Below are 13111 nucleotides of genomic sequence, written 5' to 3' on the forward strand. Positions count from 1 at the left end.
ATGTAAAACTGTGATTCCCCATTGTGGCCCCGTCCTTCCCCCGGGGGTCATGATTTGAACAATTTGAATCTACACTATACCAGGATGCTTCCACATAAGTTTCAGCTTTTCTGGCCCAGTGGTTCTTGAGAAGAAGATTTTCAAAGATTTTTCCTATATATTTCTATGTAAAACTTTGATTCCCCATTGTGGCCCCGCCCTTCCCCCTGGGGTCATGATTTGAACAATTTAGCATCTACACTACCCCAGGATTTCCACATAAGTTTCAGCTTTACTGGCCCAGTGGTTCTGAGAAGAAGATTTTTTAATGACCCCACCCTATTTTTGTCTTTTCTTGATTATCTCCCCTTGCGAGGGGATATGTCCCTTCATTTTAACAATTTAAATTCCCCTTTACCCAAGGATGCTTTGTACCAATATTGGCCCAGTGGTTGAGAAGAAGTCGAAAATTGACGGACAGACGGACGGACGGACGACGGACAAAATGTGATCAGAAAAGCTCACTTGAGCCTTCGGCTCAGGTGAGCTAATAAAATGCTAAAATAGTAGAAAAGAGCAATGATAATGGAACAACTGTAAATGACGTGATGATAGGAGATTCCTTGGTCAGTATGAGTTATCTGTCCCTTGTTTGATTGCTGTTCTCTTGCTGCCCGTCCCCTCCATCAGGTGGCGCTTCATCGTCTGGCTGTTTTGTTGTTGTGTCGGATATTGTGTTGTTTTGGTCTGGAGGAGAGCTACAAAATCATAACAACTGTATAAATACTTCTATAGACAACATACAATAAATATATTAATAACCAAACAATTGATTTAATTATTATATGGCATTATATCATTACTGAGATGACATAAACGTATATTAGTATCCTTTTAAGCTTATTTTTTTCAATTTTTTAATTAAAATGTATTTTAGAATCCACAAGAGCAGGAAGTTTTATTTCATTTTAAAAAAAATTAGCATTTTAAAATGGTAAAATAGTAGAAAACATCTGCTTCTAAAATTAGCAGCATGTAACATTTGTATATAAATGTTAGGCAAAAAAAAATTGCAGCCCTCTACATTTTTATTGCTAAATCAATAAAATAACCTCCCTGTCATTTTTTGAGGTTTTGTACAATGTAAAAAGCTGCCTCATCATGTTATTTAATAAATGTAAAAAAATGCCTCCCTCCCTCATCATATTTCTTGAAAAAAGGCCTGAGAACCAAGTAATTAATTTTGCATGGCCTTATCTATTTATTTCATAAATGTAGACTGTCCTATAAAAGGCACTACAATAACATCTTTGTGTACTTTAAAAGAGAATCATTTTACTCCTGAAACTCAACAGAAATGTGCTAAGTGCTTTCAAAGGGTAAAAAATCTCTAAGCTCTACTCAGTATAACTCTAATATAATCTAAACTCAATTCTTTCATTTTCTTTGTTGTACTCTTTGTATAAACTTTTTTCATAATGATAGAAAAAGAAAAGAAGTAGCAGAATGGATTAAATTTTCAATATTTTGCATTTTTAAATTAGTAGATTAAATAGGTAAAAGCTTGCACATGTGAATATTTTTAAAATTTAAATATTACAAAGCCTAAAACCTTGCATTTAGTTAAATATTATCACTTCAAAGAGAAAGAGAGAAGGTACAATTGAAGCTTTAAGTCTATAGAATGCACACTTCAGTGTGTTAAAAGACTTTCTTGGCCTGAGGTCTATACATGAAGTGCACAGTGATGGGTGTTAAGCATAAAACTGAGGCTATAAAGATAGGCACTAAAATATACCTTGTTTAATGCATAACAATTCTGAAACAGAATATTTCCATGACATTAACTATACAACATGCCACACACAGAATGGGAAAATGTCAACATGCAAGAGTGATTGTCACCAAGGCATTATGGTGGATTGATAGCTTTAGTGATACAACATTTTATGTCATCATCTAGTAAATGTGTTTATTGAATTTCAAAGTCTGCAAAACAAAGATTTATTCTAAGAAACCTTCGGGCCCAGGTCTGGACTATCTTATGGCAATGTAAAAATTAAAGGTTGTAAAAACTTAGCGATTAACAATTACTGCTGAAGATTTGGCAAACTGTACCATGAAAGAGGCTTGTCTGCAATTGTAGACAACAGAAATAAGATAGGAGAGGTTATATTATCAAGATCAAATGAGAGACTTGGCAAATATGGATAACAACAGTAATAGACGACAATCAACATTGGTTACCTACCCTGCGAACATGCACAAATTTCCACAGCTCACTACTGTGCATTAAAGGTCAAGAGTTCATACAATTTTAATATGATTCTCTTAATGATGAAGAGACTTTGTCAAAGGCTCATTATTAAATTCTAAACCCTGATTTTCAGTGTTTTGTAAAGAATTTTGCATTTCAGTGAATCGATAACACACAATTGATTTACCTGGAAAGACATAATGGCTCATTAAGATTTAAAACATTACATATGACCATTTTTTCCCCAGATTTTGCCAGTAAATAATGCATATTTAGGTGGAAAGGATAAACAGTGGAAATACATATCATAGATAGTATTTTTTTTCACAGTATGAGAGGTGTCTATGAATTTTTCTACATTTCAATTTTCAAGCCTTGTATTCAATTTGATGATAAATGCTTATGCACAAGATTACACGTTGTATTTGCAAGAAAACACATACAGCTATTTCCATTGCTGGAGGATATTAGTACTTATTTAATTTTCTCAGTACTTTGATTATCAAGTCAAGTTTACCTCTCGGCAGAGTCCGGCACCACAGGAATCACATGATCCTCTGCGCTCTGTCCCTTCACATTTTTACGTCTATAATGGCTCCTGCAACAAACACTACATTGTGAGACATACAAATCTATACAAATGTGATACCCTGTATGTTTACTGCCAAAATTTATAAGAAATAGCATAATATCACTATTAAATATTGTCTGCATAACAAATAATCTGCTTTTCGTATATTTTGCAAAAAATGAGACATTGTATACATATGTATGAAGTGTTAACCTGTATCGTTGTTGGATTATCACAGACTTGTTGCCTCCCTTTTTAAGTCGCTCATGTTCTTTATATGTTCTGTACTGGTTCTGAATTACCACTGCAGCATCCCTCGACTTCTTGAACCTCTTCTGGGCATAATAACTCCTGAACTGACTCTGGATCAAAACAGCTGCCTGGCTCATCTTTTTGTAGTAGGCATACTAAACAAATGGAAAGATACAATAATCATTCTTAATTCATTAGTGCAAAACTAATAACAACATTTCCTCAAAATGTGTCCTCTACATGGTAACTTTTCTAAAAAAAAAAATTACCTCAACAATTCTTGTCTATAAGTGAAGGCAAAGTAATACACAGACTGGGCTCTTTAACCTTGACCAGTTTATTTTTAACCCTGACCTGTTTATATTTTCTGTAGTATTTCACAGCCTCTATCTCCCTGTGGTGTTGCTGTTGAAGCCACTGTTTATCTCTGTTCACATTTTAACCCTGACCTGTTTATCTTTAACCCTGACCTGTTTATATCTCCTGTAATACTTCTGTGTCAGTACGGCAATCTCTATCTGTTGCTGTAACTGCTGCTTGTTTCTGTACTTTCATTTTAACCTTGACCTATTCATCATACACCCTGGCCGTGTTTATATATCCTGTAATACTTCTGTATCAGCACAGTAGCCTCTATCTCCTTCTGTTGTTGTTGCTGTAACTGCTGCTTGTCTCTGTACTGACATTTTAACATTTAACCTTGACCTATTCATCATTAACTCTGACCTGTTTATATCTCCTGTAATACTTCTGTATCAGTACGGCAGCCTCGATCTCCTTCTGTTGTTGTTGCTGTAATTGCTGCTTGTCTCTGTACTGTCTGTACGTCTTCTGAATCACCTTCGCTGCCTCATACAGCTTCCTCTGCTCTTTGTCTACAACAGTTTGAAAAAATAATTTTTAAGATCTTCATTGTATGAAATCATCACATCATCTGTAGGTTTTTTTAAATGAAATTCTGCGATCAATAGCAATACTATTCCAATTTAGCTATGAGATTATAAATGAAGAAAGTCTTATTGGAGGCAAATATACAAATATTGGTGTCTTACCAGAGAGAGTGAGCTGTGAGAAGTCCTTCTCCATGAACGTGGTCGGAGCATTGAAGTACTCAGTGAAATCTTCTGTGGTGGGGGGTGGGGAGTCTAGGGTGAAGCTGTAGGGACTGTAGGGGCTGGGCATACAGGTGGAGTCCGGACTGAGGGAGGAGGCAGGTGTCCCAAGGTCAGCGTACCTGTCAATTACAAACATATGTAATAGCAGTCATTTCAAGAGAAAACTTGAAAAAAAAATAGGATGAAACAGATTTACATGTATATACTTCTCAATAATATTATTTTTTTTAATATAACATATTTTTTTCCACGCTCACTAATTTTTAGAAATACACTTCAAATCATTTGAAAATTGTTGTTGATATTTTATAAACCACTTTTTTTCAAACACTCAATAAATTTCATTCTGAACATCAAACTTAATAGCAAAAGTTAATATTCAAAAACCTTTACTATAAAACTCACACTTAATACATAAAATTGCTGATTAGTTACAGTTCTATATGGTGTTAATTCAATTAACAAAACTTATACAAATCCAATGAAAAAAAATCCCCTGTCTCTAATTGAAACACTTGCCTGTAATCATCAAAAGAGAACGTGTCTCCCATTGGAGTTGAGATTCCCGAGTCCTCCTCGTAAGACGATGTATTGGGTGATGACTGAGACTGGAGCGAGCTGTAGGAACTACACCGTTCCCGCTCGGGGGCCACTTCATCCCCGCGACTAGGAGACAGCTTAATTCGCTCCGGCATCGCAGCGATGATCTGTTTGGCCAAGGTCATCATCTGGAGTTTGACATCCTCACAATTGTCTGAGCCTGGAATGAGTATAACATATCAATACAGGATGAGTTAGCATTGCCTTGATTAGATATTCATACACATATTTCTATTTGTTTGCTCTATAATAACTCTTTGAAAGTTAGTGGAGTTGATTTTTAGCTCTACTGGTCAGAGACCAGAAGAGCTTATGCGATAGTAATGCGTCCGTCGTCCGTCCATTCGTCTGTCTGTCTGTCCGTCTGTAAACAATTTTTCAAAATGCTACTCCTCCTACAGTTTTGGTCTGATTTCAATATAACTTGGCACACAAGTAGACTACACTAAGATACATAATTCTGTGAATCGGTTTTTGATTTCGATGAACGGTGTTGCCGTGGTTACTAAAAATAGAAATTTCTGTGAAATTCTTTCAAAATGCTACTCCTCCTACAGTTTTAGTCTGATTTCAATATAACTTGGCACACAAGTAGACTACACTAAGATACATAATTCTGTGTATCGGTTTTTGATTTCGATGAACGGTGTTGCCGTGGTTACTAAAAATAGAAATTTCTGTGAAATTCTTTCAAAATGCTACTCCTCCTACAGTTTTAGTCTGATTTCAATATAACTTGGCACACAAGTAGACTACACTAAGATACACAATTCTTTGTATCGGTTTTTGATTTTGATGAACGGTGTTGCTGTGGTTACTAAAAATAGAAATTTCTGTGAAATTCTTTCAAAATGCTACTCCTCCTACAGTTTTAGTCTGATTTCAATATAACTTGGCACACAAGTAGACTACACTAAGATACACAATTCTGTATATCGGTTTTTGATTTCGATGAACGGTGTTGCCGTGGTTACTAAAAATAGAAATTTCTGTGAAATTCTTTCAAAATGCTACTCCTCCTACAGTTTTAGTCTGATTTCAGTATAACTTGGCACACAAGTAATCTACAATAAGATACATAATTCTGTATATCGGTTTTTGATTTCGATGAACGGTGTTGCCATGGTTACTAAAAATAGAAATTTCTGTGAAATTCTTTCAAAATGCTACTCCAAATACAATTTTAGTCTGATTATAATATAGATGTGGCATGCAAGTAGACTGCACTAAGAACATATAGAGACTTAATCAAGGATCATTATTCTATTTATTGCTGTTGAAAAGTTTCAATTTCCAACTGCTTAAGTACTTTTCTCTTCCTTTGCTATAAGTACAAACCAGTAGAGCTTCAGTCTCGACAGAGACTTCTGGTTTTATCATCCTAACAGAATGTAAATTTCACCAAGTGATCTAGGTCAGGAGCTAAGGAGGCTAATATGCATGTAAATCTTGTGTGTCTGTCTTTGTTCCTGACACTAAGGAAGCTTAATTTGCATGTAAATCTCTTGCAACTTTGTATTTGAGGTCAACGGACTTGACTATTAAATTTGACATGCGAGGCCTTGTGTAATTTAAATCTATCAGTCTACATTTTTAGATTTCTAAATTTACAATCTTGTTTCACAATGAAATTGAAATATAAGGAATCACTGTCTAATGAGTAAAGTTATGCAAATTATCCCATGTTTCCAGCTATTGTTGATGCCCTGGCATACTCTACTGACTAAACAGTGATTCCTTAATAATACAATTATTTATACACTTGACCCAAGTGATATTTTTTCCTAATTGACTGTGACTTGACCCAAGTGATATAACTTACTTATTGACTGTGACTTGGAGCGAGTTTGCTGGTAGTACGATTCCTCATCAGATGACACTCTCTCCACGTCTATAATGGGACTTCCATTAGTGCTGGACTCAACCTCATCTTGAAATAGAAAAAAAATTCTGAAATTGAAGTTCTTCAGAAATGGATTGTAAGAAACATCAAAGTTGACCAATCAAGTGGTATGACTTTGAAGAAAAATTGTGAGTTAAATTTTTTTTAAGGAAATACTCTACCTGTATCCATTTTTGTGTAGCCTAAGGTTGTCTGTATTATGGATGCTGAACTTGGGTCCATGTTATCCAGATTCACCCGCTTTAATTGGTCAATTTCAGAGTTCACCATCAGATCAGGGGACATAATATCTCTATTGTTATCTGACAGCATTGGGTTATCTCCCCTGGTCATTGGGTGATCTGTTGCCATGGGTAAGTATGGCTCAGAATTTGTTTCTCTGATTGGGTATTCATATGAACCAGCCCTGGTTGCTCTTCCTTCATCAGAGTTGGCTGGTAGATCCACTGAAGCTCTCTTGCTAAGCTTCTTACGTGTGGCTTTCCCCCTCAGATCTTGTTCACTCTGTCGGCGGATCAGGAAGCCTTGTTGCTGGGGTGGATTTGGTATCTGTATGTGTAAAGAGGTCATGCCGTTGGGATGGGGCTGCTTGAAGACATTCTGGTTGGACTGAGGGCATAACGGGAATGCAGTGTCAACTGAACCAGCAGTTTGGGAAGGGCTTATAAGAACAGTCTGGTATTTGTGTAGGAGACCGTAGATCTGGTGATGGCCAAACATTTGAGCGAAGTTGAGAGCGGTAAAGCCATCCTTGGTGGACACCTTGAGTGTGTCAGAATTCCACTGGTACAAAACAATAGCTGCCTGTTGGTGGCCCTTAGCACAAGCCCACATCTGTAGAGAAAGCGAAGAGGATAAGTCAATTATATATACATCCATGTATCAAATTTTTTAATCCAAATGTTCAGGGTTTCCATTAAAAATACTCTTGATCATTTATTTTATATATGTAAACATACATTAACAACACCTAATTGACAAAACTTACTAGTGCAGTGCAAGAATTTTCATCCAAGCAATTAGCATCAACTTCATAATCCAAGAACCAGCATGGATTATTTGTCCTGTTAACAAAAGATTATATATATATATATATATATATATATATATATATATATATATATATATATATATATATATATATATATATATATATATATATATATATATATATATATATATATATAAATTGCTAGCACATATATTTTGGGTGGGAAACTATCAGACCTATTTAAAATATTGTGGAAAAATGCTTATATTATTAGTTTTGCGCAATGATTTATGATACCTTTTAAAATATTGTGTTTCATAATTACAACTGTATGAACATGTTGAAAGATCGTAACATTCTTTCTATACAGACACTAATTACAGTGTTTGGATTTAACTAGTGCATTAAGGTTTTATATTTCCTATAACTTCCTATAAATAAGATATAAACATGATCATATATTTTTCTCTAACAGGGAGAAATCTGATGCTCTACCTCCACTGCAGTAAGGACTGGATCACTCTGGAGAACCCTAATGCTGCTGTTAGGTGCAGTAAGGTCATTCCGTATTTACTGCACTGTGGGAAGCTCTCTGTATCACTCCAGGTCCCAGAAGAAAACATTTTGATATACCAGAGTAGCTTTCCTTCCAAATCAGAGCTCTCCACCAAGTCTTCACTAGCCTACAAAGTATGAACACTTCCACTAAAACCTGAGCAAAATATAACTTCATCACCTACTAAAGGAGGAGACTATACCCTCCTGTAATATGCCCCTATTGGGTCATTTCCAAATACAGTTTCAACTTTGTAGGGAGACTGTTATGACCTTCTAATTAAATTTGAAGAGATAAGCCTCATAAGGTAGATTCAAAGAATCGGTATGTCTACAATGAAAAAAAGTTTGTGAGGACGTTAATTCGTGGGTAAAAGTAATTCATAAAATCCACAAACGTCATTCCTCATAAACAATGATGATTCCACATTATTTTAAGAAGGGAAAGTTGTATCCCTATGTAGTGTCTGTGACAAGGTCATTACCTGTTGGAGAGAGGGCACAGGTCCATTTCTGTAGTGAGACTGAGTCAAACGCTTCTCCAACTGTACAAGTCGCTCCACCAATAAGGTCTTCAGCTCTTTTTCTGCAAGATAAATCATTCATATTCTGAATACCAATGTGGCTTTGGAACTTCTAATTTTGTAAACAAGAAAAAAAAAAAATTCTGAAATGACATTCACACAATTATTTGACTTATTTTAAACTTTTATGTTAAATTCTTCTCTGAGTTTTCATTAGATGAACTGGGGAAATAAAAGGCTCTGAGATGAACAGGTTGAAGAGTACTTAGTTAGCTACCTTCCACAGAGAACCAGGAGAATCGGGAGCAAGGCTTGTGTTCTGGGTTTTCTTTGTACAGGAATGGAACAGGTCGAGACAGTGTCTTACCATCACAGCTGACGTACACAGGAACACAACCCTTATCATGAGCTGTTAAAAAAATTCATTTTAAACTTTCTTGCATGCCAGAATAAACATATTAGAAATAGACAAGTTTTTCCTGGCTTTTGATTATGTTAGTGTTACGTTAGTGTAAATTACCTGGTGTGTAACACCTGAGAACACCTGGCTGTAAGAGTGTTGTTTGTACCGGTTCATTGTCTATCACACAGGTATATGTGGAAGAAACTTTTGTCCAGGGACCAATTAATAACAACTTAGACCCACCCTGTAATAGAACAATGAAACAGAAAGTAATTTAAAAAGTTCATACATTAAGATAAAATCTGTAACTATAGAGTGTCAAGTACCTCTGTGTAACTGAACTCGGGTGAGTAGTCCAAAATGTCCACTAGACCACGTCCGCTCGGCTTTCTATGACTGATCTTCTGGTCTACTAACAATTGTTTGGATTTCTCCTGACACTGTACACAGTTAGACACAGATTTGCCAGGAGGCCTGAAGTCTGTCATTTGTCCTAAGCTTGTGTTGATTTTATTGTCACACTCAGATACAGGAATAGATCCCACCATACCCTGAGATGAAGGATCCTCTGGGGTCTCTAGAAAGCTGCACAACTTCTCAATGTCATGGAGCTCAAGGTCAAGATTGTCAAAGTCTGAGGAACCAAAGCTAGCACTCAGGGGGTCATGTTCTAGCTCATTTGGAACCCCTTTGGATTTCTCCTTGTTCTGTTCAGAATGAGATCTGATAACATGCTGAACATCCTCGGCGGTTACTGATTTAAGATATGGGACTAGGTTCATTTCAGGTTTGTTAATGCTAGTGCTCCCAATCATAGGAGAGCAGCTTTCTGAAGATAACTGCATTGGTGCAAGGTCTTCTCGTTTACTTGAGTTTAAGAGAGATTGCTCTATTGAGCTGACTAGTTTACTATTGTTATCACATATATCTGTAAGAGAACAAGCACTGTGTAAGCCCTGAACACTTTGATAGTCTAGTTGAGGGGCCTCATTCTGAACAGAGGCCCCTGACACACCCGGACAGGAAACCATCGTACTGCCATCAGGCCTTGTCACTTGTAACCCCCCACCCTCAGGCATTACAAGCCCTGGGGTAGAGTGTCCACTCTCTGACCCCCCATGTCCATTTACAAGCAGATAACTACTTCCCGGTACATGCAGGTTTCCCCCAACATTCAACAAATATGGAACATGTGCCACCTCAGGTTTATGGTGTATAACATGAGAACTCCCCCCACTTGGACTCCCTGTTTGCTTCTTCTGGTATTGATGTGGGCGGAGACCTTTATTAACATTGACAGGTGTCTCCCTGGGGGTTTTATCACCAGCTGCCAATGAGGTTTTATCTTTCACAAACTTGTTAGCATTCTCGTGGTATTCAATCAAATGTTTGACCAGAGCCTCCACTGTCTCATCAATCTGAAACCAAAATTGATCTTTATTTCATCTATCTGTTCAAAGCTATTTCACCTGAGAAATAATCAACATTGGAAAATTATGGATTCTACAATAATTGCATTTCTATAAATATTTACCGATGCGTCTGAAATAACGGTAACACTGATAGTTGTCATTATTCTAATACACATGTACCTCTATCAGAGGAATTGGATTGTAGGGATGCATAAAAGTTAGATTAAAAATTATGTAAATCCATTCACTTTATGTAAATATACAGCAACTTTCTGTTTACAATGTGAAAAAATAAATCTTACCATCTGTTCCGATTCTTCTCCTGGCTGGCCAGTGGAAACTAAAATCATTGCATGAAGTAAAGATTAAAAAAACTTAACTGTCTCTTAATTTTTTCTCCAAGAAATTTCATTCAATTTTGAACTTAGTGAAAAGCCGTTTGATATGGACAGTCTACTGAATAAGCCAAACTATCCCCCTTTTCCCCCTTACTCACACATTGGTCTGAGCTGATCTACCAGTTCTTCTTTGGTCCACTCTTTTTTCTCCAGTGTGTACTGTGGTACAACGGGGATCTTCACCTTTGTATTGTCTTGGTAGGGGATGTTCAGGTAATGAACCAGGACAATATCAGGGTTCTGTCAAAGAATAGCACTTTATTGAGTCATTTTTGTAATTTTCTGTATTTAAAAAATCAGTTTCGATCTCTTCAGTATCTCAAACACTGATACTTCACAAAACATCAATTGAGGTGATCTGGATTTGGATTTTTAAAAGTATTTACCCTAAATATCTAAATTCACACATATCTCAGTCCCATCCAGTTCTGAGATAACAAGGTCTGACTACAGTCAACACATATAAGTATAAACTAAGAATATTGATGCTTTATGCCTTCTTAAGATTATAAAAGGCCTCTCTTAATTACCAAGTAAGCTTGACCCTGGGTTATCACCTAGAATCAGACTTTGTCATAAACAGCGACTAACTCAACTTTGAAATTAGAGCTTCAAACATGCAACAGTCATATGATTATCATGGATATTGCCTGATTATAATGGATTTATATTGCATATTGTTTAACGTCCCTCTCGAGAATTTTTCACTCATATGGAGATTATAATTGAAAATGAATTGCCATGTCATTTGGGCTTTTATCAAAGTTGAGTCTTTCTCTTCCTTCATCCAAAGACATGGTTTGGTTGAAAATATTTTCTAACAATAACAGTACCTCTCACTACAAATAATTACATTCATTTTTATATTCAAGGTTTTAGCACTTAACAGATAATTTCTGTATTTTTTCTTCATAAATTCTTTTACACTAAATTATATAAGTGCACGACACACATAAAAAAGTAAAGATCTTGTTTTTTGGAGAAATTAATTTAATAGTTCGTTTTATCTGCAATAATGTAGCACTAAGGATGATTACAAGATTGCTAATGTCTGAGTTTAAAGGGAGAGGCTTCAATTCATGTCTTAAAAACAACATAATTCTACATTGTTGCCGAGATAAACATACATACTGTTGACAACTTGAATACAAACTTTGTATACAGCTAAGAAGGCATCGATTTCCAAGAAAGAGATATGGCAAAACCTGCACCAAACACATGTTACCCTGTAATTCTGTAGACTGCAGTCATTCAGTGTGAGAGGGTAAACTAGTACTCACCTGTAGCAGCCAGTAGCAGCGCCGATGGAATGTCGGTAGGATATCAGAGTGGACATAAGAACCGTAGATACACTACAAATATACAACACAACATATAGCTCTCTCAGTCGCTGAGTCAGCATCAGATTATTACATACAGGTTTATGACACACAATAAAACAAGCACTTGTACTGGTTCTGTGCAACATTATTTTGCATCTGAAACAAATAAAAATACACTTACAAAGAAACTTCAAGACCTTGATTTCATTCAAATTACCTTCCTGTACAAATGGTCAATACATTTAATACCATCAAAATCAATCACATGTCAAAGAGAAAGTTCATTTTATAAAGTCCTGACAGGAATCTTGTCAATCATTGTGACCTTGAACTTCTGCAGAGACCTTAACTAAATGTCATAACACCATATAATCATAAACAAGCCTTAGTGGATTCCAGTTTTAACAATTACAGATCTAAATTTATGTTTACTGTCAAGCAGTATTTCTCCATCACAAAGCTATATCCTTGTGTCTAATAGAAAGAATTAACTCATAGACAGACAAAAGATTCAACACTCCCCCCCCCAATCCAGAAGTGGAGAGGGATAGGGTGTATGAAAGCAAACAACGCTAAAATATAATCAAAAAAGTAGATGCACTATGTATGTGGTATATTTGTTAGATAATGTATGATTTATTCCTGCATGATATAGACAGTTTTTCCATATTGCATTACATTATTTATTTGACAAGACAGCATGTTATTCAGCTGTTTTTAAGTACCAGTCCACATAAAAATCAGACAAAGGGTGATATATGAGGGTTCTCAGAATTTGATGATTTTTCACTCATAGATTTACTTTGAAGTATGAACAATGTATGTAAAA

At 35.9% G+C, this 13111-nt stretch overlaps 1 protein-coding gene across 1 annotated transcript in view; it reads right to left on the bottom strand.

Moving 5' to 3' along the window:
• Nucleotides 1-519: 519 nt before the first annotated feature.
• The window catches only part of LOC134254078 (calmodulin-binding transcription activator 1-like), a 43853-nt gene continuing 31261 nt past the window's right edge, over nucleotides 520-13111 (bottom strand). Inside the window, exons 5-21 of the mRNA XM_062736643.1 lie at nucleotides 12241-12312; nucleotides 11059-11200; nucleotides 10865-10902; nucleotides 9477-10568; nucleotides 9268-9394; nucleotides 9025-9156; nucleotides 8709-8809; nucleotides 8164-8351; nucleotides 7666-7741; nucleotides 6839-7511; nucleotides 6597-6704; nucleotides 4694-4934; nucleotides 4112-4293; nucleotides 3786-3934; nucleotides 3021-3214; nucleotides 2754-2834; nucleotides 520-737 (exon numbers count right to left, since the gene is read on the bottom strand). Coding sequence (XP_062592627.1) covers nucleotides 617-737; nucleotides 2754-2834; nucleotides 3021-3214; nucleotides 3786-3934; nucleotides 4112-4293; nucleotides 4694-4934; nucleotides 6597-6704; nucleotides 6839-7511; nucleotides 7666-7741; nucleotides 8164-8351; nucleotides 8709-8809; nucleotides 9025-9156; nucleotides 9268-9394; nucleotides 9477-10568; nucleotides 10865-10902; nucleotides 11059-11200; nucleotides 12241-12312 — 3717 coding nt within the window. The 3' untranslated portion in view covers nucleotides 520-616. The remainder of the gene's footprint in view (nucleotides 738-2753; nucleotides 2835-3020; nucleotides 3215-3785; nucleotides 3935-4111; nucleotides 4294-4693; nucleotides 4935-6596; nucleotides 6705-6838; nucleotides 7512-7665; nucleotides 7742-8163; nucleotides 8352-8708; nucleotides 8810-9024; nucleotides 9157-9267; nucleotides 9395-9476; nucleotides 10569-10864; nucleotides 10903-11058; nucleotides 11201-12240; nucleotides 12313-13111) is intronic.

The sequence above is a fragment of the Saccostrea cucullata genome, unplaced genomic scaffold, assembly GCF_032062105.1.
Source record: "Saccostrea cucullata isolate Sc308-1 unplaced genomic scaffold, CSIRO_AGI_Scuc_v1 ctg319, whole genome shotgun sequence".
Taxonomy (NCBI): Eukaryota; Metazoa; Mollusca; class Bivalvia; order Ostreida; family Ostreidae; genus Saccostrea; species Saccostrea cuccullata.